Here is a 27,446-nt window from a genome sequence, read left to right on the forward strand (position 1 = left end):
TAATCCAACTTTGCTTACTTGGTACCTAATTTGCATAATTCATTGGGAAACTGATTCTGATACTTCTGTAATCTTGGTGTTTGAATCATCGAAATAAAGTTTGAAGTGGACTCATTTATTACCACCAAACAACCTCTTCCTTTTCGACATTTTTTCAGAACACAACTACCCTTCATAAATACATTGCGATTTTCGACGACTTGATACTTTTCAACAGCATTTTTCTTTTAATTCATTACATCCATTATTTTTAAGACACGATGTTTCTGTATAACGGCTTGGTTTCAACCTTTTTTACTCTTTTCTTTTTTCGAGAACTTATTGACCAGTACATATAACCAATTTTGGTTCTTAACCGGAAATGTAAAATATTGTTAATTCAAGTAACGTAAGCTTCCTTTCATCGCAGATATCTATTACGCGCTACGACTGTGAGAGTATGAAAATTAGTAAATTTATGCTCGTCCATGTATTTTGGTTTTAAAGTATTAGGACGTCGTGTGTTTTTCAAGTGCCTTAAACAGTGTTCATGTACTTACAATTGAAATATTGATAAATGTTGTGACGAATAAGTGATAGCTTTCACCCATGTGACTCCTTTGTTCAGGTCACCTTTCTAAGGAGGTAACACAACGTTTATTAATAACAAACAGTTTGATAGTTAAGTTCATTGTGTTATTGCGTTTGTCTCTTGGGACTTTTCGATGATTTGGTTTTGGCATTTTTTTTTGCATTTAACAATATCACAGTTAACGGTAAGCTGCAGATTTCCAGAACGAATTTGGCTCTGTAGTTTTTTGTGTTAGGAATAACAATATTTCGACTGATAAATATATCTTCATTTTTTCTAGTTCTTTATTCCATTTGAATTTGCCACAAAACAGAAATACTATACAAATATGTAACTTGTATTTTAAATGTTGGTGCGTTTTAATCTAAATACAATTTTGTAAATATCACATTTTATTCCATAATTTAAAATTTAACATACTTAATTTCTGATTTCATATCACACAATAACCCTAGAGCGCATGCGCGAATCTACATCCGCAATACTACGCAAAAGAAATTGCACGTTTGTTGTCGAATTAAATGCGTTCGTGAAGAACTGTTATTAATTTTAAAAAAACAAAGATATGCAGTAATAGATATATTATGTAATTGGGTTGATATTTGTATATTAAGTCGTTGCATCGGTCTCGAGCGATATGGACATTGCGCAAGCAACTCGAAGTTATCCAATCCAACAAATCAACCGATGTACTGAATATCCAAAATATCGCTTTTTTATAGAGTTAGTATTTTGTGTTTTCCGTGCATATCTCTTCACAAATGTATTTCAATATCGTTAGAATCTAAACATTACAGTATTTTTTTCAAATGTCACAGTAAAGAAAGTTGTTAAAAAGTAAACCGTAAGTAAACGCGTGTTAACCCTGTTGGCTAATATTTAAGCTAAATGGAACGTTACATGAACATTAACACTACGTAATGCATCGCATTAAACTTACATGTAAACATATTTTTGGATAAATATCACAACTAAATGCTTTATTGCTTGTCTACATAGTTCAGCGAAACACTGGCTCCGTTAAGAAAATACTACAAAACGCTCACTTAGTCAAAGTAGCAGATACTGCAAAACATTCAATCAGTCAGTGTAGCAGATACTACAAAACACCCACTTAGTCAGCCACTTAGTCAGTGTAGCAGATACTACAAAACACCCACTTAGTCAGAGTAGTAGATAATACAAAACACCCACTTAGACAGTGTAGCAGATACTACGAAACAGCCACTTAGTGTGGTAGATACTACAAAACAACCACTTATTCAGTGTAGTAGGTACTACAAAACACCCACTTAGACCGTGTATCAGATACTACAAAACACCACCTTAGTCAGTGTAGTAGATACTACAAAATATCCCCTTAGTCAGCGTAGCAGATACTTCACAACACTCACTTAGTCAGTGTAGCAGTTATTACAAAACACTCACACTGTGTAGGAGATACTACAAAACATTCACTTAGTCATGTAGCAGATACTACAAAACACCCACGTAGTCAGTATAGTAAATACTACTAAATACTCACTTAGTCAGTGTAGCAGATACTACAAAACACTCACTTAGTCAGTGTATCAGATACTACAAAACACCCACGTAGTCAGTAAAGTAAATACTACAAGTAACTCACTTAGTAAGTGAAGCAGATACTACAAAACACTCACTTAGTCAGTGTAGCAGTATCTACAAAACACCCACTTAGTCAGTGTAGTAGATACTATAAAACACTCACCTACTCTGTGCAGCAGCTACTGCACAACACCCACTTACTCTGTGTAGCATATACTACACAACACTCACTTACTCTGTGTAGCAGATACTATATAACACTCACTTACTCTGTGTAGCAGATACTACACAACACTAACTTACTCTGTGTAGCAGATACTACACAACACTCACTTACTCTGTGTAGCAGATACTACACAACACTCACTTACTCTGTGTAGCAGATACTACACAACACTCACTTACTCTGTGTAGCAGATACTACACAACACTCACTTACTCTGTGTAGCAGATACTACACAACACTCACTTACTCTGTGCAGCAGTTACTACAATAAACTCTCTTACTCTGTGTAGCAGACATTGAAATACATTCATGTACACTGTGTGACAAATAATACAAACTGTAAGCTTGAATATGATAGGCTCTATGTAAACGGCATAGTCAAACTTCTAGTAATACGCGTGCAAATAAAGCACTGCTGGCAAGACAACATCCAATCATTGAGGCAATTCATGGGTTTTTTCCTTCTGCGTATCCCTTGGAGACGAGAGGTCCGCCCTTGTGTAGATTTACCGGGGGCCATACAATGAAGGCAATCCTTGGTCCGCGGGCAGAATACGCTGTCAGAATATCCTTGTTGAATGGATCTCCAGGTTTGTGGGAGAAATCAAGCATCATGGGCGGGTACTGTGATTGCATCAACCAACACAGGCGCACGCACTTCGTTAAAAACTTGAGCACGTCTTTGTTCTCGAAGATGTCAGCGGGGAACTCTTGTGTACTGTTGATGTTCTTAATCAGTGTCTAGAAGAATTTTGTGTAAACACTGTGAGAACACGCTTAAGGACACGTTAAAAGACTGGTATCTGCAGTTTGGTGTTGTATGGATTCACTAATCTACTTTCGCATCAAATATACTGACTTAAGGTACATTTATATTGTAGTCTATGTTATATGCAATAAACAATTTCAACATACCTACTTGTAAGGCATACTGAGAAAACGTATTTCTTTTACTTTTAAAAATAACTCAAACGATTATTATGACATACCTTAATGTTGAACTGTTCGATGACCATGGGGGCTACATTCTTGCAAAAGTCTTTAATTGCTCCCTCAAGCTTCAAACAAAACAAAATATTCTTAAATCGATTTCATTTTACGGCAACAAAGGCGATTTTTCGGAAACATTTTTCTAAGGGCACATTGCTTGTCCAATGGACTAATTATTTTTCAATATTGGTATACTATTCAATTAACTAATTGTGTTATCTATATATACGTAAATTTCACTCACTGCCTTTTCTTTCCCCTGACCTTGTTGCTCGATTGGCTTGTTCCTTCTCATCACGACTGTTTTTGATAATTGTTGAATCTGAACGTCTTGAGTGCGGTTTGTTGTGGCTGCGCTCATACTTGACGCAAACCCAGCCCTTGTCTTAAATACATAACACGTAACATGCACAATAAATCTGCCGCACATAGATTCCACGTCCGGTCCAATGTCATGAGTATAAGAAGCTGTTTTTAAATTCAAATACCAGTAGTTGTAACTTATTAGACACAACCAGTTATGAAAACAGAATGAAAGAAAAAAAATATGCCAATTGTTGTAGTTTGGAGATTCAAGGGAAGAAATAGAGAAGCAAAAGGAGGAAAATGGGAAGAGAGATGGAAGTGGTGGAGAAAGATAAAAAAGACAGAAATACAGTGTTCGTTTGACAGATAGCGAGGGGCATAATGCTCTGACAGGAACAGGATGAATATTAAGAAAGACAGTAAAGTACAGCAATTACATTACAGTCTTTATATCAATAAAATGTGACTTAATTGGAATCCGAACATACATGATTACTTCCAGCGGCATTCACCGGAATGTTCAGGGCTGGATTTGTTGTCAATGCTTTCGCTGGTAGCTGGTTAACGGAACTTGGAGTCTGAAGAAGTTTGTATACCTTTCATAATTTACGGCAGTGTCTTTTCCTAGCATTATGCTATTCAAAGATTACTTTTGTTTAGCGAAACAGTTTTAATACTTTTTCTTCGAGAAACCATTACTCAAATCAAGCTATGGGAAATTTATATTGTGCTAATAAAATAATAAAATAATTAAGTATTGACTTAACGGAGAATGGAATAATGCAAAGCATTGCTTAATTATGGATTGAATGCCTTATAGTGAATCTGGTATAATGCATATACAGGAGAAAATAAAGAACAAAAATATATCCATCAAGTGTAAACCTGTCCGTCCAATATAGGAGAACCAGCCAGGTCAGGGCTGATGACAAGCTCTGCAACCCTGGCCGACTGTAGCGCCACCCCTTCTTCGCACAGACTGTTACACTTCTGTAAAAGAGATAAAAAATATACGAATTTTCAGCTCAATTTATCCGTCACTTAGAGTCAGGTAGATATATAACTGGTGACCATCTCCGCGATCCTGGCTCACAATAGCGTCGCCCCGTCTTCGCATAGGCCGTTACACTTTTGTAAATAAGATAATAAAAATACATTTTCCTTATTCAGCCCAATCTATCCGTCACTTAGAGTCAGGTAGGTATATGACTGTTGACCAACTCCGCAGTCCTGGCTTACAGTAGCGTAGCCCGTCTTTGCACGCGCCGTTACACTTTTATAAATAAGGAACGGTATTGTATCCATGTTATCTTTCAGTCTGTTCTATCCCTCACTTATAGATAGCTAGACTAAAGTGGTTACCAGCTCCATGGCCCTTACCAAAACAAGCACTACCCCTTTTTCAATAGGTTATAACACGTCTGCAAATCAAGAATTATGTCTTATACATGTATGTTTCAATTCCATCTAACCGTTGCATAAAGGTATGACGTAATCATTGCGTCATATGTACTTCCGTTGTGTGGAAAATTCTCAATAAAAAAATAATGTTTTTATGACTGATAGACATGTTTTCTCATGCTCAATACACTGTAAATCAAAAATGTCATTATTTTTGAAACTTTTATACCTTGAGTATCTATTATTGCCTGATTTATCATTTAGAATAGAGATTTAAGCATAAACTGTTGCCCTATAGTTAAAAGGTCATTTTGGAAGGACTGTCATGGCGGACTGTGCAATTTTTAGAGTCTGTTTTTCAAGTGGAGAGATTTTTCTTAGGAATAACTTGACCCCCCCCCCCTTTTATTGGCTTAAAATGTAATTTAAAGCTTGTACTGTAAGAATATATATGTTTATCATAGTCTGCATTCGCTCGAAATGCCTTTAAATGTTGTCTAAAAATAATCATTTCACATTGAATTATAGAGGAAATGACAATGGTGGGGTGTAACCTAAAGTCATGTCGGCATGTCTGGTGCCCAGCTCTCCGACCCTAGCCGACTGCATTCCTACCACTGGCTCTGTATTATACCTCAGTAGTGTCATTAAATGAACTTATTTTTCATAACACTGCAGACTGACCTTGTAACTAACTGCAATATTATCCAGACCACAAGATATTTTTGTGTTATTTTTATTTTTTACCTGGACCAGTTTATAAAGTGTTTCAATGGCTTTCTCGTCAGAGATGCGCTCCTTTCTATTTTCTGTAAGGAACGTTAAAGCGTCCGTCCATTCGTCTTCATACAGGCCCTTGAAATTCTGGCCAAGGTTCGTGGGACGATTGTCGTCAGACAGATCCGCGATGTCCGGGTTCCCTTGTTTCAGCAGACGACACTGTATGTCACTTAATCTATCGAACAAGAACATATTTGAAGCATAAAAAGACATATTTACTTATTCCGATAGTGTTTTGACTTCACTATACTTTAATCAATCGCATGCCGTTCGGCAAATAGCGGACATTTTGTGAGTACTGAAGGTATCTTTTGATAGACACGCCAGGGGTGTAGTTTGGTTAAAGTTTACCTGTAGGCATAGTTTCTATCTGGGTTCGGGTCGGTACAATTTGTCGTATATTTTCTACCAGCAAATATATCGAAAAGTACACCGATTCCCTAACATTCTTCTTTGGAGCCTTAAATGTATATGTCAGGGATGTTTATGTCTTAGATTGTACAGAAAGGATGTGTTGATCGCAGCCTACATGGCCTACAGTGAGTTACGCCCCTGCACGCTGTTATTGTCACTATTATTATATAATTTACATAGTCTTGCCTTAGCTGGATTATCCATTCAGTCCAACCTGCCTCCTTTATAGATACAATGTGTTATGTTTCGACAGCACAGTTGGCATTTATTTTAAGTCATTTGTGTTTTTGCCGCCAATGTGCATTCACACTAAGTACATTGAATGTTCCACTACTCAACGCTGCACGTGTGTAAAGTGTTTTGAAGGTACAACTCTACATCGAGTACATCTACATATGTAATTCAGTGATTGTAATGATGGCCTATGAGAGCACACATTCCTATCATCTCAGTTTCTGACAATAAGAAAAAAAAACTTATTTTGGGAATATACCTATTGAGAGCCTGATCCTTCGCCTTCAGGGCCTCCGCTAGCCGATCCTCGAGGGACTGCGCCTTTTCCTGCAGTCTCTTCACTTCCCGTGATGCTGCTTGGTCAACTCCGGAGTTTTTTGCATCTGGTACATATTTTCTCTAAAAAAAGTATATACAAATAGTAAACACGTGCGTGTGCTTTACTTGCTTTAAAAGGGCACATAATCGTCAATATTGTTATATATCAGCACAAAGCAAACTCAAATGTAAGCAATAAGCTAACCTCATAAATAAGCAATGGAACCCGAACAGATCGAGCCTCATTACGGAATGGTGCAAGCTCTATTATTTGCATGTGGGACTCTAGGTTTATACCAACTTATTTGCAATAAAATGTTATTCGAAATTAACGCATAAAACCTGTAACGCTTATTACCACTATCAAATGAGCAGCACCCCTCCCCCCCCCCACCCGTAAAATCGTACAAGTTTACGGGAGGAGCGCAGTTAAATACTTTACGCCCCATTAGATACTCACCCTCTACCGTCAAATCCTACCATTCATATAGCACGTACCTCTACCGTCAAATCCTACCATTCATATAGCACGTACCTCTACCGTCAAATCCTACCATTCATATAGCACGTACCTCTACCGTCAAATCCTACCATTCATATAGCACGTACTTATACCGACAAATCCTACCATTCATATAGTACGTACCTCTACCATAAAATCCTACCATTCACAGAGCACGTACCTCTACAGTCAAATCCTACCATTCATATAGCACGTACCTCTACCATCAAATCCTACCATTCCTAAAGCACGTACCTCTACCGTCAAATCCTACCATTCATAGAGCACGTACCTCTACCGTCAAATCCTACCATTCATATAGCACGTACCTCTACCGTCAAATCCTACCATTCATAGAGTACGTACCTCTACCGTCAAATCCTACCATTCATAGAGCACGTACCTCTACCGTCAAATCCTACCATTCATATAGCACGTACCTCTACCGTCAAATCCTACCATTCATATAGCACGTACCTCTACCGTCAAATCCTACCATTCATATAGCACGTACCTCTACCGTCAAATCCTACCATTCATATAGCACGTTCCTCTACCGTCAAATCCTACCATTCATATAGCACGTACTTCTACCGTCAAATCCTACCATTCATATAGCACGTACCTCTACCGTCAAATCCTACCATTCATAGAGCACGTACCTCTACCGTCAAATCCTACCATTCATATAGCACGTACCTCTACTGTCAAATCCTACCATTCATATAGCACGTACCTCTACCGCCAAATCCTACCATTCATAGAGCACGTACCTCTACTGTCAAATCCTACCAATCATATAGCACGTACCTCTACTGTCAAATCCTACCATTCATATAGCACGTAGTAACATCGTACCTTCATGTCGGTGCAAAAGTCAACAGTTTCATTCATACATCTGAGGAATTCGTCAAAAGCTCCCTTTGGATTTGTCTGTATAGTCCCTGGGTCATCTCTAAAAACTTTCAGTCTCTTCCGAATTTCAAACAATTTTTCAGTAGCTGCGTTGCTGTCATTATGTATACGTTGTGCCCAGTATTGTGAATCAGACATGATTAATAATCTACAACGGAAAAAAAACATAATGTTAATCTAAGTTGTGTGTTTTATCTGACCTTGAATGCAGTAAATTATTGATGTCCATGAATTACTTCCTGAATGTGTATGCTAAATTTCACGCGATGTACAAACTCATGATAACTCGTATAATCCGTGTAATGCACTTCTATAATACATATCTAAAATAGCACGAACAGTTAGAGAAAAATAAATAAACTTTGAACTAGTGTTCATGTTATTGCAAAAATGCAATCCATACTTAATATAAGTCTAAAAAAACTAGCAATACGTCATCATTATTGTCCGTTTCACATGATGTTTTCTAAATCTATGGACATACTTTTAAAGTAAGATCAATCAAAATATTTACTACAACGATTAATATTGTATTGTTTTACACACCTGATCAAAAATTCATTTTGTAAGATCGAAAACCAAATAACTGAACGCGGAAGTAAATTACTAAAGCCTTTCCACGAACAATTTATATAGTTTGTGGAAAACAAGACGAATGAATCACATCCGTCGATATTTAAAGTAACACTCTCAAAATCAAAACATACACATGTACATGTATAACAAACATAAATTTTGACTGATAAACCTTTAACTTAGCACTTAATTATGCATTTATGGAAATTATTAAATACTGGTAACAAGATTGTAACCGAGTATTTAGAAGCTAGAAACGAACAAATATTAAATGATTGGTGAATGATAAAAGATTTATTGCGACCTTCTATAGTCTCATAAGGTAGAAATACCGCGTTTTAGGCACATTTTTTTTTCAAATTAAACTCCGTATCCTTCATAAGAACCATTCTTTTTGACATTTATTCATCCTTTTAAGAAGATTAAAACAATAGTATTAATTGTGATAAAAAAATTTGGGAGTAAAAGTGCATCTTTAACTAAACAATTCATCGTTATCCATCCGTCAATCAGTATAACGCAATCAAGTTAAATCAAGTTAAAACAAGGCAAAACAAGTTAATTTATCAATCTTATTTTGATAGACCCATTGCATTATAGATGCGCAACGACTTAAAGGGACATGCTCATGATTTGGGACGAATGTATTTTCACGGTAATGCATCATAAAACACTATTTTTTAATTATTTTCTCTCTGATACCGAAATTGCTGAAAAAGATACAATTAAAGTATAAAAGCCTGTTTGTAGTGGGGAGCGAACCCACGGCGGAAAAGTCAAGAACAAAATAGATTGAGACCGACTCTGTAATAGGCGAGGGATACTTTTACGTTGAAGCATTTTGTTTTATTGCGTTACTAACGCTATTCAAAACGTTCACTTAAAGGATAATATTTGCATTAGCTAAAACGTTTAATGTCATTATTGAAGAAAAAAGAAAGATAAAACGCTCAAAATGCACCATAACGGACTGAAATTGTTAAAATGTCCTGGTGGTAGTGGGTGGTTGTGGGTGGGGGTGGGGGGTGAGGGGGCAAAACCCACTGCCTACATCTTACACCATATAAATTTCGCTTTCGGGGGAGATGCGCATGTCAAAAGGTTGCACCCGTAAGTTGTGTCCTCTCTAAAGTCAATTCCTGGAACCGCCCCAGATTTGAGTATATATTTCAACGTCTTTTGAAGAGTTCCGCCCGTCAGTATGTTAGTTTAAAAGCAACTTATGATTTCCCACACTTAATATCGTCATTAAAAGGAGTGCATTTAACAAAACATAAGCGAGCCCCTTAAAGAAAATAAAACTTGCTTAATAACGCTTTGATTCTTTATTTAATCCATGTAATTTGCAAATATTTCACAAACCTTAAGGGTTCAATGTACTAATATTGACAGACAATATAACAAAAAACAAATACAAAGTTATCGCTTTTTACAACCAACAATAACAGAAGTTACAAACACAAACAACTTGCAATTACCGTTAAACATTCAAAACATAAGATCATAGTAAATAAAAGGTTTCACATTCTTACACAATATACATGTGTTTCAAAGTTTCTAAACTTAATTACACAAATAATACACTTTATTTCAGAAAATTAAACGTGGCTTTCTTAATTTTTCCACTTTTCTCCTCCTTCGCTATTACAGTCAGTTCTGTGCCGCCAAATATCATGCTGACGAACACCCCTATCTCTCTACTTTTCTCATGCGGAACTTCTACCTCGAGTTTCCCGAGGAATGTGCAGTCGGTACCATCAACAAACTTTGGGTTATCTTCCGGGGACGTATATATGTCAAAATCAAGGGATATCTGGTCTTCTTCTAGTTTCGAATACCGCGAAGTTGATTGTGCTTGGCCAACGACTAATTCGTCCCCTTTTTTCACATGTCTTGCGAAGATATCCTTACATTTTTTTCTGCTCCCGAGCCGTACAAGTTTATTTTGGGGATGCTCAGAAGGGTTAAAGTCCCGATACACGCAAATACCATAGGAACATTTGGCAATCCTCGAAGCAATCGTCAACGGATCGTGTCCAAAAATAACGGCACCTTTCAGCACAGCCAATCCAGCATCTTCAGGTATGATTAACCTTTTATCGCCAAAGGCAGCTTTCATTTGTTCTTGGAGCATCATAGACTCGGAAAATCCACCGACCATCAAAATTGTGTTTGTTCCAGCGCTCGCTGGTTGTTTCAACAATTTACGGACATGGTCAATCGTCTTTTCACAAGATTCCTTAAACCAGCTTCTCATAACATCACAGTCAACCCTCAATTTCCCAGCTGAATAGGCAATTTTCCCTGCAAATTCTTTATTGTCTTTGATAGCATCTTGTAGACTCTTCTTCGTCAACTTTGTATATACCTCACACAGGGTCACAGGTAGTTTGAGCGTTTCTTTTCCTACTTTACTCACTGAAATACTTCGTTTCTTTAATTCAAATTCCCTCTGTAGGTCTACTAAATCGTCAACGTGATTTTTCTTGAATTCTTCGTAACTTTTACCTCCTGTAAAGAACCATAAAACATAATGTCATCAACAGGCTCTGAAACAAACATTCAATGGACCCTGTGTTCAATCATTCAATATACGACATATTCATATTGTGTTTCATTAAAACACGTATGATACTTTAGTCTCCAATGTATTCTAGTCCAACGTAACCAAGATATATAAACAATATAACGCTGTATTTGTAATAACAATGACCAAATATATACCAAATATTTTAATAATGAAGTCCTCGAATGCCTTGTCCACCATAGTACCACCCCACGCCCCACCACTGGCCCAGTTGAGCTCCTTCAGGTGGTCTTCGTCAATTACCTCGTGGACAGTGATGTCAATTGTGCCGCCTAAACATTTGAGAAGAAAATATACATATGATATCTTATATAAAAAAAAAAATTAGTTCGTGTAAAATGTGCAAAAATATTTGTAACAATAATAACAGATACACAAAATTAGCTCTATTGTTAAGTTTTATTAAAAATGTGACGGGAGGGGCTCTTTTTTCAGGAAAAGCCTGGGTAACACTATTGAAAATTGATGTATTTTAGGGCTGGATTACCAAATTCCGTTCAAATGATTATCTGACAGTTTGACTTTGTTCATATAAGAGAGTAAATTTACTGGATTTCAATAACTTCATACACAATGTTACCAACATAAAATATGTGACAAGTTCCTATAATACCTGTTTGACTCCCATAACTAGTTTTCGCATGAGGCCAAACCTGCATGAACGAGTACTGGGCTGGTACTCATATATCATTCTTTCATATCATAAGACAAATCCTTTTACATAATTCAAAGAAAACATGTGCCCACTGAACAGCTTTAGTAGTTAAAATGTTATAGAAATGTTTTAAATAAAATGTTCGAACTTGTTTAAGGAACATTAAACGCTTACCTCCTGCATCAACTACCATATACTTCGTTCCTTTCGGAAAAGCACTAATCTCCGACGACTTTTTGTCAGCAGGTTTTCCAGTAATTGCCATCTTGTCAACAGGAACATGCATACAGAAAAGCGAGGCTGCTTCAGGTTCCAGTGCTATCGTTAGGCGGCTACCATCAAGGCCGGTCTGTGTATGACATTTATGCGGTAAACGAAATTGTCTATACTCGTAAAATATATTGGTATTTAAACAAATGTTAACAGTTTGAGTTCCCGAAACCAGTTTAACGCCCAGTGCGTCGCGTCTTGCTAGTGCTGTTTTCTATCGATTTACAATTTCGCTTTAGGAGAGCGGCATTACATTTCATAACAACTTTATATAGGCGCTTGGCGACTTAGCTTTGAATTTTTAGGTTAATGGTGTCATTTTTTTCGAAATACTAGTAACTGATTCCTTTATTTATTTATTTATTTATTCATTTCAAAAGTAGCTACCTTCTCCGCTGCTTCCCTCATAAACTGCTTTGAGGAGTCGTTCCATATGGCGGGAACTGTAATCACCCAATGAATGTCTGTTTCTTTTATCTGTGTAACTCTGAAACAGTATGTACGCTTTTGTTTATCAGTTAAATGACATTCATAAGGGGATAATCTTTGTTGTAATATGTTTGGTACAAGTTGGAAATGTTTTTTAACGGAACGAAAAGCAATTCCGAAAAACAGTTTTTAAGATGGCATTACTGTCACACACGTAACTACGAATGCTTTCAATCATGGTTTAATATAGGTTATATTCCATTACAAAATATTGATAATTTTCCTTCCTTGTGGCCATTTAGGTAAACAATATGTAGTTTTGCAAATGGCTAGAGGGTTTGACTTATGTTGATTAAAATCGCATTTGATATTTAACCTACCTTTGATTAATAAGTTTTCTGAACTCGTCCGACAAGTATTTTATACAGATGCTGAATACTTCTATCGCATTCATCTTTCTCCCTTGTTCGTCTTCAATCTCTGTACTCCTCATTAAATTCTGAAAGAAGTAAACTAATTTAAAAAGGTCGGGGGCATGACCCATAGGAAATTTTGAAAACAATATTTCAAGCTGTTGCGTTTTGAGCGTTCTGTTGTGCTTTATTTAGTGCTGACAAAAAAATATTGTCAAAACCATGTGCATTCAGCCGCGTACTCGCGTACAGGCAGAGCTCTACGCACCTGACGGTAGCATAAAAATGCTGACAAACCGATCAAATTTAATGCTTACCTGTGCGCTTAATTCACTGTGTAGTTTATCAAGCTATTTCAGTACGTTAAGGCTGATATCTTATCAGCTCGTCAAGAGTAGTGGCAATTGTTTAATCATCGTGTTAAATAGTAAAATAGACCGACACTCATGTTCAACTACAAAATCTTACTTTTGTACAATTTCATCTTGAATCTTCTGAAGTAGAAGTGCTCTTTGTGCAATAATTTTCCATCGTCTCTCTCAGCGTCCTGCGCCGCAAGGTCTCCGTATTGACCTTCCGCTTCATATCCAAACGCCTTGAATGTCCTATCGGGGTTTAGTAAAAGCACGGTCGGCGTTTTACTGGAAATTAATTGTCCCCCAGCTACCCAGTTTGTGTTGGTGCTCACTTTAGATGGGTTTTCATTAAAGTCGTGGTTCATGGAATACGCGAACCCAGAAAACGTAGTACCAAAGTCGATAGCTGCTACTACCAACTTGTTAGAGACGGTTTTCTTCGTTTTAGACGAGCTAGACATAATTATTCCTCCTTTGTGTGTGTTAAAATAGCACGTATAAGTCCTATTTATTTCAAATGCATTCCAATAAATCACTTATAATGGGAAATGATTTTTCTACTTTCGATTTCGTCCTTAATTATTAGCCTTATTCAATGTCTTTATCACTTTCCTATGAGTTTCGTTTTCAACAATGATTACTCAGTTTGAAAAACAATCTGATAAATGTTGATATATTTATTTAATATTTAGGTATATATCCTGATTTGCCAATACTGGTTTAATGTCAATAACAACGCATATACAGTATATATAGTCAATATGATCAAAGATTTCTCGACCAGGAAGTAAATAAGTATTCGTTGTTATTGGAAGCTTTATCGCGGCGCATTTAACATACATAATGTCTCAATCGATAACATTCAAATACCGAAATCTTTTTGTAATTTAAACGTAAAGTATTGTTAGATTTTACAAACACATATATATACATTCACATTCACATTTTATTGCCACGGTTTCATTTGTTACAACCGGCAATCTACGTGACAAATGATAAACCTTAATATATATCACATAATATCACATGGCAAGCAATACACATGTTATGATAACAAAATAGAAGATATGAAGAAGTCGAAAATGTAAAGTAGATTATATGGTCATTGTTTTGTACGTATTTAAGGGCAAAAGTGGGTGGGGAAGGTCAAAAACTAAAACGTTTAAAAAGTTCATGTTTTATTTATTTGAGGAGCGATCATTTTGGGGAATGAAACATATATTCTTTGTGACATGTTTTGGGGTAGTAAGGAGTTAAACAAATTTTACAAAAGAAAATTTCATCAGATTTTGGATTAAGCAGCATTCACATTATTTCGGAAAAGTCTGAAGTCTGAATAACTTTCTTATTTAACAAGATACCATCATTAACTCTCAAGACATTGTTAAATATGTAGGCTGGGGCATTTTGACATAAACAACAAAGTAATAATGAAAAATAGAGGATGGAATTCATTTCCGGTTACAAAAATGCATATATCTTATTTAAAATAGCTGCAATCAACACAACATCCCAAGACATTGTTGATTGGGCAGTTCCGATAAATTGGACTCATAAACATGTTATTTTTGTATTAAGACATTTCCGGGAAAAGTAAATGCTTTTTGATTGAACATCTAATAAAATATTATTTCGTTATAAATGCTCAACTCCTTATTACAGCTTTTTATTGTGCAACGGATATGAATCATGCTTGTTAAATATTGAACCTTAAAACTAAATAGTAATTGATCTTATAAACATTTTAATTTTTGGTCCTTCAATCGACTTTTGCATCGCTGCAGGCCCTTAAATTAAGAACGCGTTTAATACACATGCGTCAATTAAATCTGCCCTCGGGGCACTTGCTTATATTTCCCTTAATCCCATGATGCGATCCCCTGGATCCGCGAACGATCAACACAACGTTTTCATTTAAAATAGTGAGCAATTACGGGGAACATAGTTATGTTGGCACATATCTGACTCTATTCTTACATTTTTTTTTCTCATTAAAAGAAATATAATAAGGCATCAAAATATAATAAATTTAAAGAAAATGTTATGTATAATGTTCTCCACCCCCGCCTTTACTTCCGAAAATTGCCTAAGTCAACATTTTATGAAATTATGGTAAAAAGAATATGCATAAAAACACCAAAATGAAAACCATTTTTTAACTTAAATAGTACGATGTCTTTTAAGGGCGAACGAATGGACGTATGAATGAGTGCTGTTTTATCTCCTTTCTATTTTGCCTTTAATAAAGACATTTAGGTAACTGTACTCATATGTGTTTGAAAACTCGGTGACATAGGAGGACTTATACTTTGGCCAATGACAATCGAGGGTTTTTCAAATTTTCCGTTCATCAATTTTACATATAAATGTATGTATATATTTTTTATCGATTATATATCGATTCTAACGAATAAACTAAAACAGTTTTAAAGAGTATATTTCAGTCAGTCTATTTTATCACCAATGCTTGCTTGTTAAACTTGTGTCAATAAGACAAGGTGACATATACTTGGTGTTTGCTTTTTTTTATTTCGTTCAAGGACAATGGACTATTGTTTTTCAAATGTCTGTATATTAAGTTTACGTCCAATTTTGACGATCTGCATACAAAAGAATAGGCGCATACAGGCCAAGGTAGGCCGCTCCATCAGTGTGTGTATACTACGTGCTAAATTACGTCATAAATGTTACGTCGGAAGGCTATATTTTGCTTCGAATGAAGACTTTAACAAAGCTGTAACTTTGACTTAGGAGTAACGTTTAGGTTCCCCTTTAAGGTCCATATACAATAATTATGCAATATGGGGCAGGATACACACTGACCGCGGGGAATTATTCCAACGAGCTTGGTTAAGGATTTCTATAATTTATGCCAGTGTATTAGACGGTTTCTCAGATTTTCTCTTTTAAGGTCAATTGTGTTTAATGGTTTAAATCAGCACTTCTAATGTTGAACTATAAATTCACAGAAGCCCGGAGCGAAACAAAGTCTGCCACTGGGTTATGGTTTGAATTTTTCTCAATGATGTCCAGCTTACTGCTGCTTTACGTAAAAACTACATCGCAATGCATCGTATTCGGTTTTAAATATAATTTCTCTTAAAACATAGTTTGTCCGAAACGCATTATTAAACGGAATTTTATGAAAAAATATTTGGGGATTCTACCGTGTCATATTACGCCGTTTATGGGAAATGCTGAAAGCATGCATCAAAATATAAACGTGTCCAGTCAGTGACATCAGAACAGAACGCGGTGAAGTAAAAAAAATGTGCATACCACTTTTCCCTCTTTATTCCATACCTAATGTTGAAGTTTACAAGATTTGGGAATGGACAGCTTTGTTTTATTCAAATTTTAGCAAAATTGGCTGATTGCATTTTCATTGACAAAAATGGTTTGAATTCAAAGATGTTTGGTAATGAATGTGATCCAATTATCAAAGATGCACCTCTTACATTGTATTTCGCCCAACAAACATATCCTAAAGTGTGAAACCCATATTCAAGGTCACATAACTCTAAAACACGCCGGCACTAGTACAAAACATGTCAATAATATGTATCAGGTCAGTGCCGTAGCCAGACTTAAAACAACACCGAGGCAGAACGGTCTATGGGGGTCCGGGGGCATGCCCCCCCCCCGGATTTTTTTTTGCAAGTAGCGATTTCCTGCATTCTGGAGTATCTTTGGTTGATGGTTTGTGTACATTGAGGCAAATGAAGTAAGTCGAAAAAGTTATTTTTAGAGCTTTAGAAATTGTTATATGCCCCCAAAAACAAAAACAAAGCAGCTGCCTCGGTGTGCCTCAGTGTAGCTACGGCACTGCAAGTATAGTGATACCTGTCAAACAGTGAGAGAAGTTCGTTCCACAAACTCCAATGTTACCAAATGTGTAATCTCATTTTCAATGTTACACGGATACTTGACTGGGTCATTTAAAATTTTAAATACATGAGACAGTACTACACATTGTTGTGGTAGCGTGTATCTACCTCTTAAAGGAGATTGACACTCAAGAAATAAATGGTCAAAAGCTTACATAAAATTGACATCGTTGTGTACAACACATTGAATCTCACTTATTGAGGTATCACATTGCTTACGATACATGCATCTTCTCAGTTTTTCGCATTTTCCCCATTCCATGTCAGTTTATTAGACAATTTCTCAGATTTTCTCTTTAGAGGTCAATTGTGATGGTTTAAATCAGCACTTCTAATATTGAACTATAAATTCACAGAGGCCCGGAGCGAAACAAAGCCTGCTACTGCTGCTTGATGTAAAATCTACATCGAAATACACAATGGGTATGCATCTTCGCAGTTTTTGCGCATTTTCCCCATTCGAAATTTACTACGGTATTCTATCACGTAGATCCCAGTAAGTTTAATAAATAGCGTTTGTTTATTTATCTGGCGTGAGACCACAGTTATTTTTACTATATGTTTCATATAGACACTAACCTGGCTTTTGACTTTATACACACCCCAATTGAAAAACATGGACATGGCATCTCTAGAACAATTCAAGACACAAAATATAATCACAAGAAAACACCATGGTGACCATTGACCCGACTGTCAAAATTGAGTTCAAATACATAACCCTTCCGCCAGGGAGTCAATCGGCTACAAACAACTAATTTTCAGACTTCCACAAGCTATGATTTTTCCAATATTTACATTGAAAACTATCAATTTGTGCAATAGAGTGTCAAATTCAGTCAAGTTCTCTGCAAAAAGAACATTTTTTGCTTCTTTTGCATTCAATTTTAATAAAATATTGATACTTGAACACAAGCACTCTTTTTTTCTGTATTCACATCCGGATCTTGGTCAACGGGGGGCAGATAACTGTTGTCAACGGGGGGCAGATAACTGTGGTCTTGAGCCATCTGCGCTCATGAACAGATATGTTTTATACTGGGAATCCATTATGCGCTATTTTAAACGGGCAAACACATGTGAGGCAGCAACATGATTGTTGCGTCCATTATTTCAACCATGTTAAGTATTATCGGCCCCCTATTAAGTCGCATTGACAATTCTATGCTTGTTTTGAGGAAATACTGTAATTGCCGATTTTTAAACCATCTGGTGTCTAGCCCCGTTAAACTGTGGAAGTATTTGGCGCCACAACTTTTGTCAAAAGAGCGCGCGACCAACCCACCGACCGTATGCTTGCAGACGTATTAACTTATCATTAGTGTCTTGACTTTGTTGTAAAACACCCAATAAATATAAACTGTTTCAATTACAAATGTGAAATGAAAATTTCTTACATGGTAAGTTGAGAGATCCCAAAATACATCATTTTTTACTTTTTACTTTAAACTTTATTGTCAAAGAAACTCTGATCGAAAAAATGCAACTTTTGTAACTGACAATGAAATATGGGTTCAATATTTTAAAGTTGCACTCTCACAGATTGAACGTTTTGACAACTTTTTATTTTTTGTCTTGGAACGAGCCGATTTTTGCGAAAGTCCATGGAAACCAATTATTTAAGACGGTTGACAAAAAAATGGTCGCAGAATTTTATATTTAAGGTAAAAAAATATGTTTTATGCAATTTTCTTAAACCGTTAGTAACGGTTTAAGCCATAAAACATTGATTTTCGAACGGAAATATGACAATCTGTGATGTGATTTTTTGTCAGCAAACTGTTATCATTGGTTTGCAGATATTTATATTAATATATCTGTGATAGTGCAGCTTTAACAGAACCACAGTTGACGGTAAGCTACCGTTTTCCAGAACGAATTTAGCTCTGTAGTTTCTTTTGTGTTAGGAATAACAATATTTCGACTGATAAATTTATCATCATTTTTTCTAGGTTTTTATTCCATTTGAATTGGCCACAAAACAGAAATACTTGTATTTTAAATGTGTGGTGTTTAAATCTCAATACAATTTTGTAAATATCACATTTTATTCCTTAAATTTAAAATTTAACATACTTTATTTCTGATTTCATATCACACAGTAACCCTAGAGCGCATGCGCGCATCTACATCTGCAATACTACGCAAAAGAAATTGCACGTTTGTTGTCGAATAAAATGCGTTCCTTTCTCCCGGTTCTTTCGTAATGGCAAATTTCAGCTTCTGGTCGGTGCATTTTGTTTGAATATGCGTAAAGATCAATCTTACTAGCATAAAAGCTATATTTTTCTTGCAGATGGGAATCTTACCTTATCAGAACAGTAAAAATTATTAGATTATCTCAATTATTTTAGGAACTATGCTCTATTGATAAGGTCCGTTTGGAATTGATGAATTTTTGCACATGTTTACCTTATATTTATTTATATATTAAACTAATTTTACTTTCATGAAAAATTGTGGAATAATTTTTTTAAATGACATGTGTTCACTATCTTGACAGAAATAAATAAATTAAAAAAAAAATATTAAAAATAAAAAAAAAATATTTAAAAAAAGAATGTATTACTGTATCCAGGCTATGTGACGAACACCTGTGAAACACTCACTTAGTCAGAATAGCAAATACTACAAAACATTCACGTAGTCAGTGAAGCAGATACTTCAAAACACTCACTTAGTCGGTGTAGCAGATACTACAGAACACTCACTTAGTCAGTGAAGCAGATACTACAAACACTCACTTAGTCAGTGAAGCATATACTACAAACACTCACTTAGTCAGTGAAGCAGATACTACAAACACTCACTTAGTCAGTGAAGCAGATACTACAAACACTCACTTAGTCAGTGAAGCAGATACTACAAACACTCACTTAGTCAGTGTAGCAGACACTACAAAACATTCACTTAGTCAGTGTAGCATATACTATAAACACTCACTTAGTCAGTGTAGCATATACTACAAAATATTCACTTAGTCAGTGTAGCATATACTACAAACACTCACTTAGTCAGTGTAGCATATACTACAAACACTCACTTAGTCAGTGAAGCAGATACTACAAAACATTCACTTAGTCAGTATAGCATACACTACAAACACTCACTTAGTCAGTGTAGCAGATACTACAAAACATTCACTTAGTCAGTGTAGCATATACTACAAAACATTCACTTAGTCAGCGTAGCAGTAACTACAAACCATTCACTTAGTCAGAGTAGCAAATACTAAAAAACATTCACTTAGTCAGCGTAGCAGTAACTACTAAACATTCACTTAGTCAGAGTAGCAAATACTAAAAAACATTCACTTAGTCAGCGTAGCAGTAACTACAAAACATTCACTTAGTCAGAGTAGCAAATACTACAAAATATTCACGTAGTCAGTGAAGCAGTAACTACAAAACATTCACTTAGTCAGTGAAGCAGATACTTCAAAACACTCACGTAGTCAGTGTAGCATATACTACAAACACTCACTTAGTCAGTGAAGCAGATACTACAAACACTCACTTAGTCAGTGAAGCAGATACTGCAAAACACTCACTTAGTCAGTGTAGCAGATACTACAAAACACTCACGTAGTCATTGTAGCAGATACTACAAACACTCACTTAGTCAGTGTAGCAGATACTACAAAACACTCACTTAGTCAGTGTAGCATATACTACAAACACTCACTTAGTCAGTGTTGCAGATACTACAGAACACTCACTTAGTCAGTGTAGCAGATACTACAAACACTCACTTAGTCAGTGAATCAGATACTACAAAACACTCACTTAGTCAGTGTAGCAGATACTACAAAAAACTCACGTAGTCAGTGAAGCAGATACTACAAAACACTCACTTAGTCAGTGTAGCAGAAACTACAAAACACTCACGTAGTCAGTGTAGCAGAGATTACAAACACACACTTAGTCAGTGTATAATATACTACAAACACTCACTTAGTCAGTGAAGCATATACTACAAACACTCACTTAGTCAGTGAAGCAGTAACTACAAAACATTCACTAAGTCAGAGTAGCAAATACAACAAAACATTCACGTAGTCAGTGAAGCAGTAACTACAAAACATTCACGTAGTCAGTGAAGCAGATACTTCAAAACACTCACTTAGTCAGTGTAGCATATACTACTAACACTCACTTAGTCAGTGTAGCAGATACTACAAACACTCACTTAGTCAGTGAAGCAGATACTGCAAAACACTCACTTAGTCAGTGTAGCAGATACTACGAAACACTCACGTAGTCATTGTAGCAGATACTACAAACACTCACTTAGTCAGTGTAGCAGATACTATAAAACACTCACTTAGTCAGTGTAGCATATACTACAAACACTCACTTAGTTAGTGTAGCAGATACTACAGAACACTCACTTAGTCAGTGTAGCAGATACTACAAACACTCACTTAGTCAGTGAATCAGATACTACAAAACACTCACTTAGTCAGTGTAGCATATACTACAAACACTCACTTAGTCAGTGTAGCAGATACTACAAAACACTCACGTAGTCAGTGAAGCAGATACTACAGAACACTCACTTAGTCAGTGTAGCAGATACTACAAAACACTCACGTAGTCAGTGTAGCAGAGATTACAAACACACACTTAGTCAGTGTAGAATATACTACAAACACTCACTTAGTCAGTGAAGCATATACTACAAACACTCACTTAGTCAGTGAAGCAGATACTACAAAACATTCACTTAGTCAGTGTAGCAGATACAACAGAACACTCACTTAGTCAGTGTAGCAGATACTACAAAACACTCACGTAGTCAGTGTAGCAGAGATTACAAACACACACTTAGTCAGTGTAGAATATACTACAAACACTCACTTAGTCAGTGAAGCATATACTACAAACACTCACTTAGTCAGTGAAGCAGATACTACAAAACATTCACTTAGTCAGTGTAGCAGATACTACAGAACACTCACTTAGTCAGTGTAGCAGATACTACAAAACATTCACTTAGTCAGTGTAGCAGATACTACAAACACTCACTTAGTCAGTGTAGCAGATACTACAGAACACTCACTTAGTCAGTGTAGCATATACTACAAACACTCACTTAGTCAGTGAAGCAGATACTACAAAACACTCACGTAGTCATTGTAGCATATACTACAAACACTCACTTAGTCAGTGTAGCAGATACTACAAAACATTCACTTAGTCAGTGTAGCAGATACTACAAAACGTTCACATAGTCAGTGTAGCAGATACTACAAAACACTCACTTAGTCAGTGTAGAATATACTACAAACACTCACTTAGTCAGTGAAGCAGATACTACAAACACTCACTTAGTCAGTGTAGCATATACTACAAACACTCACTTAGTCAGTGAAGCAGATACTACAAAACACTCACTTAGTCAGTGTAGCATATACTACAAACACTCACTTAGTCAGTGTAGCATATACTACAAACACTCACTTAGTCAGTATAGCATATACTACAAACACTCACTTAGTCAGTGTAGCAAATAGTACAGAATACTCACTTAGTCAGTGTAGCATATACTACAAACACTCACTTAGTCAGTGAAGCAGATACCACAAACCACTCACGTAGTCAGTGTAGCATATACTACAAACACTCACTTAGTCAGTGTAGCAGATACTACAAAACATTCACTTAGTCAGTGTAGCAGATACTACAAAACATTCACTTAGTCAGTGTAGCAGATACTACAAAACATTCACTTAGTCAGTGTAGCAGATACTACAAACACTCACTTAGTCAGTGTAGCAGATACTACAAAACATTCACTTAGTCAGTGTAGAAAATACTACAAAACACTCACTTAGTCAGTGTAGCAGATACTACAAAACATTCACTTAGTCAGTGTAGCATATACTTCAAAACATTCACTTAGTCAATGTTGCATATACTACAAACATTCACTTAGTCAATGTAGAAAATACTACACAACAGTCACTTAGTCAGTGTAGCAGATATTACAAACACTCACTTAGTCACTGTAGCAGATACTACAGAACACTCATTTTGTCTGCGAAGCAGATACTACACAACACTCACTTACTCTGTGCAGCAGAGATTGAAATGCATTCATGTACACTGTGTGACAAATACTACAAAACACTCACTTAGTCAGTGAATCAGATACTACAAAACACTCACTTAGTCAGTGTAGCAGATACTACAAAAAACTCACGTAGTCAGTGAAGCAGATACTACAAAACACTCACTTAGTCAGTGTAGCAGAAACTACAAAACACTCACGTAGTCAGTGTAGCAGAGATTACAAACACACACTTAGTCAGTGTATAATATACTACAAACACTCACTTAGTCAGTGAAGCATATACTACAAACACTCACTTAGTCAGTGAAGCAGTAACTACAAAACATTCACTAAGTCAGAGTAGCAAATACAACAAAACATTCACGTAGTCAGTGAAGCAGTAACTACAAAACATTCACGTAGTCAGTGAAGCAGATACTTCAAAACACTCACTTAGTCAGTGTAGCATATACTACTAACACTCACTTAGTCAGTGTAGCAGATACTACAAACACTCACTTAGTCAGTGAAGCAGATACTGCAAAACACTCACTTAGTCAGTGTAGCAGATACTACGAAACACTCACGTAGTCATTGTAGCAGATACTACAAACACTCACTTAGTCAGTGTAGCAGATACTATAAAACACTCACTTAGTCAGTGTAGCATATACTACAAACACTCACTTAGTTAGTGTAGCAGATACTACAGAACACTCACTTAGTCAGTGTAGCAGATACTACAAACACTCACTTAGTCAGTGAATCAGATACTACAAAACACTCACTTAGTCAGTGTAGCATATACTACAAACACTCACTTAGTCAGTGTAGCAGATACTACAAAACACTCACGTAGTCAGTGAAGCAGATACTACAGAACACTCACTTAGTCAGTGTAGCAGATACTACAAAACACTCACGTAGTCAGTGTAGCAGAGATTACAAACACACACTTAGTCAGTGTAGAATATACTACAAACACTCACTTAGTCAGTGAAGCATATACTACAAACACTCACTTAGTCAGTGAAGCAGATACTACAAAACATTCACTTAGTCAGTGTAGCAGATACTACAGAACACTCACTTAGTCAGTGTAGCAGATACTACAAAACACTCACGTAGTCAGTGTAGCAGAGATTACAAACACACACTTAGTCAGTGTAGAATATACTACAAACACTCACTTAGTCAGTGAAGCATATACTACAAACACTCACTTAGTCAGTGAAGCAGATACTACAAAACATTCACTTAGTCAGTGTAGCAGATACTACAGAACACTCACTTAGTCAGTGTAGCAGATACTACAAAACATTCACTTAGTCAGTGTAGCAGATACTACAAACACTCACTTAGTCAGTGTAGCAGATACTACAGAACACTCACTTAGTCAGTGTAGCATATACTACAAACACTCACTTAGTCAGTGAAGCAGATACTACAAAACACTCACGTAGTCATTGTAGCATATACTACAAACACTCACTTAGTCAGTGTAGCAGATACTACAAAACATTCACTTAGTCAGTGTAGCAGATACTACAAAACGTTCACATAGTCAGTGTAGCAGATACTACAAAACACTCACTTAGTCAGTGTAGAATATACTACAAACACTCACTTAGTCAGTGAAGCAGATACTACAAACACTCACTCAGTCAGTGTAGCATATACTACAAACACTCACTTAGTCAGTGAAGCAGATACTACAAAACACTCACTTAGTCAGTGTAGCATATACTACAAACACTCACTTAGTCAGTGTAGCATATACTACAAACACTCACTTAGTCAGTATAGCATATACTACAAACACTCACTTAGTCAGTGTAGCAAATAGTACAGAATACTCACTTAGTCAGTGTAGCATATACTACAAACACTCACTTAGTCAGTGAAGCAGATACCACAAACCACTCACGTAGTCAGTGTAGCATATACTACAAACACTCACTTAGTCAGTGTAGCAGATACTACAAAACATTCACTTAGTCAGTGTAGCAGATACTACAAAACATTCACTTAGTCAGTGTAGCAGATACTACAAAACATTCACTTAGTCAGTGTAGCAGATACTACAAACACTCACTTAGTCAGTGTAGCAGATACTACAAAACATTCACTTAGTCAGTGTAGAAAATACTACAAAACACTCACTTAGTCAGTGTAGCAGATACTACAAAACATTCACTTAGTCAGTGTAGCATATACTTCAAAACATTCACTTAGTCAATGTTGCATATACTACAAACATTCACTTAGTCAATGTAGAAAATACTACACAACAGTCACTTAGTCAGTGTAGCAGATATTACAAACACTCACTTAGTCACTGTAGCAGATACTACAGAACACTCATTTTGTCTGCGAAGCAGATACTACACAACACTCACTTACTCTGTGCAGCAGAGATTGAAATGCATTCATGTACACTGTGTGACAAATACTACAAAACACTCACTAACTGCGTAGCAGATACTACAAAACACTCACTAACTGCGTAGCAGATACTACAAAACACTCACTAACTGTGTAGCAGATACTACAAAACACTCACTAACTGTGTAGCAGATACTACAAAACACTCACTAACTGTGTAGCAGATACTACAAAACACTCACTTACTGTGTAGCAGATACTACAAAACACTCACTAACTGTGTAGCAGATACTACAAAACACTCACTAACTGCGTAGCAGATACTACAAAACACTCACTAACTGTGTAGCAGATACTACAAAACACTCACTAACTGTGTAGCAGATACTACAAAACACTCACTAACTGTGTAGCAGATACTACAAAACACTCACTAACTGTGTAGCAGATACTACAAAACACTCACTAACTGTGTAGCAGATACTACAAAACACTCACTTACTGTGTAGCAGATACTACAAAACACTCACTTAGACTTTGTTGCGGACACTACTTATTAAATATATTTTAAGACAACTGTCAGCTTGAATATGATAGGCTCCATGTAAACGGCATAGTCAAACTTCTAGTAAAACGCGTGCAAATAAAGCACTGCTGGCAAGACAACATCTAATCATTGAGGCAATTCATGGTTTTTTTCCTTCTGCGTATCCCTTGGAGACGAGAGGTCCGCCCTTGTGTAGATTTACCGGGAGCCATACAATGAAGGCAATCCTTGGTCCGCGGGCAGAATACGCTGTCAGAATATCCTTGTTGAATGGATCTCCAGGTTTGTGGGAGAAATCAAGGAACATGGGCGGGTAGTGTGATTGCATCAACCAACACAGGCGCACGCACTTCGTTAAAAACTTGAGCACGTCTTTGTTGTCGAAGATGTCAGCGGGGAACTGGGTACTGTTGATTTTCGTAATCAGTGTCTAGAATAATTTGTGAACACGCTTAAGATCGTAAAAAGACTGGTATCTGCAGTTTATATATTCTCTTTTATTCCACTTTTCAGTGGTTTAACATATGATATAAGTGACATGGCATACAATGTAGTTAATAATATAAATAATACATGTTCAAAAAGTACATTACTTATACATATTATATAGTTGTATGATTATTTGCAAATGATTGGTTATAATGATTGAACCAATCTTTTAAATTTTGCATTCAATATGTACACGCATGCATACTGTATATTAACCCGTCATATAACTAAGAGCTTATCGAAAACGAAAAATAAGCATTTAGTGGCAGGTTTAAGATGTGTATATTAGGGTACTTATGCAACAAAATGCAAGCAATATTTTATCACACTTACACACTATTATTGTTATTGTACAGACTGATAGTGTCGTGAACAAATTTGAATGCTTTTTTAAGAAACATCTTAAAAGTTTTCTCCGGGAGACTGAAAGCAGTGATGAAGTTTGGCTGGAAGAGTGAGCGCATTAGATATTCATTATCCGAATTTACGAGCAACGTATATATGTGCTGACCGCATAATGTTTTAGTTTCGTGTAGAAAAGTTTTTTCTGAGGCTGCCAGTTTTTGAGCAGATGA

The 27,446-nt window shown here is 36.2% G+C and overlaps 2 protein-coding genes across 3 annotated transcripts in view; both read right to left on the minus strand.

The window, feature by feature from the left end:
- Nucleotides 1-837: 837 nt before the first annotated feature.
- Nucleotides 838-8,838, minus strand: LOC128227705 (uncharacterized). Its single transcript, XM_052938475.1, has 9 exons — nucleotides 8,770-8,838; nucleotides 8,167-8,371; nucleotides 6,748-6,887; nucleotides 5,808-6,015; nucleotides 4,545-4,649; nucleotides 4,148-4,237; nucleotides 3,598-3,738; nucleotides 3,353-3,421; nucleotides 838-3,104 (listed from the first exon to the last, which is right to left on the minus strand). The coding sequence occupies exons 2-9, from the start codon at nucleotides 8,359-8,361 to the stop codon at nucleotides 2,811-2,813; spliced, it is 1,242 nt and encodes a 413-aa protein (XP_052794435.1). The 5' UTR covers nucleotides 8,362-8,371; nucleotides 8,770-8,838; the 3' UTR covers nucleotides 838-2,810.
- Nucleotides 8,839-10,109: 1,271 nt separating this feature from the next.
- LOC128227708 (heat shock 70 kDa protein 12A-like) overlaps nucleotides 10,110-27,446 on the minus strand; it is a 44,029-nt gene continuing 26,692 nt past the window's right edge. Inside the window, exons 1-6 of one of the 2 annotated variants that reach the window (XM_052938479.1) lie at nucleotides 13,622-14,345; nucleotides 13,121-13,239; nucleotides 12,699-12,798; nucleotides 12,216-12,390; nucleotides 11,524-11,658; nucleotides 10,110-11,310 (exon numbers count right to left, since the gene is read on the minus strand). In XM_052938479.1, the coding sequence (XP_052794439.1) occupies nucleotides 10,385-11,310; nucleotides 11,524-11,658; nucleotides 12,216-12,390; nucleotides 12,699-12,798; nucleotides 13,121-13,233 (1,449 nt within the window). In that variant the 5' untranslated portion in view covers nucleotides 13,234-13,239; nucleotides 13,622-14,345 and the 3' untranslated portion in view covers nucleotides 10,110-10,384. Of the gene's footprint in view, nucleotides 11,311-11,523; nucleotides 11,659-12,215; nucleotides 12,391-12,698; nucleotides 12,799-13,120; nucleotides 13,240-13,621; nucleotides 14,346-27,446 lie in introns of those variants that run through there. The other variant, XM_052938478.1, reaches the window with a different exon arrangement.

The sequence above is a fragment of the Mya arenaria genome, chromosome 3, assembly GCF_026914265.1.
Source record: "Mya arenaria isolate MELC-2E11 chromosome 3, ASM2691426v1".
Lineage (NCBI taxonomy): Eukaryota > Metazoa > Mollusca > Bivalvia > Myida > Myidae > Mya > Mya arenaria.

Coding starts and splice junctions, on each gene's coding strand:
- LOC128227705 (XM_052938475.1), bottom strand. CDS start 8,361: ATGTCTGATTCACAATACTGGGCACAACGTATACATAATGACAGCAAC. Junction 4,650..5,807: donor CACTTTATAAACTGGTCCAG/GTAAAAAATAAA, acceptor TCTCTTTTACAG/AAGTGTAACAGTCTGTGCGA. Junction 3,422..3,597: donor GTCAGGGGAAAGAAAAGGCA/GTGAGTGAAATT, acceptor TTTTGTTTGAAG/CTTGAGGGAGCAATTAAAGA.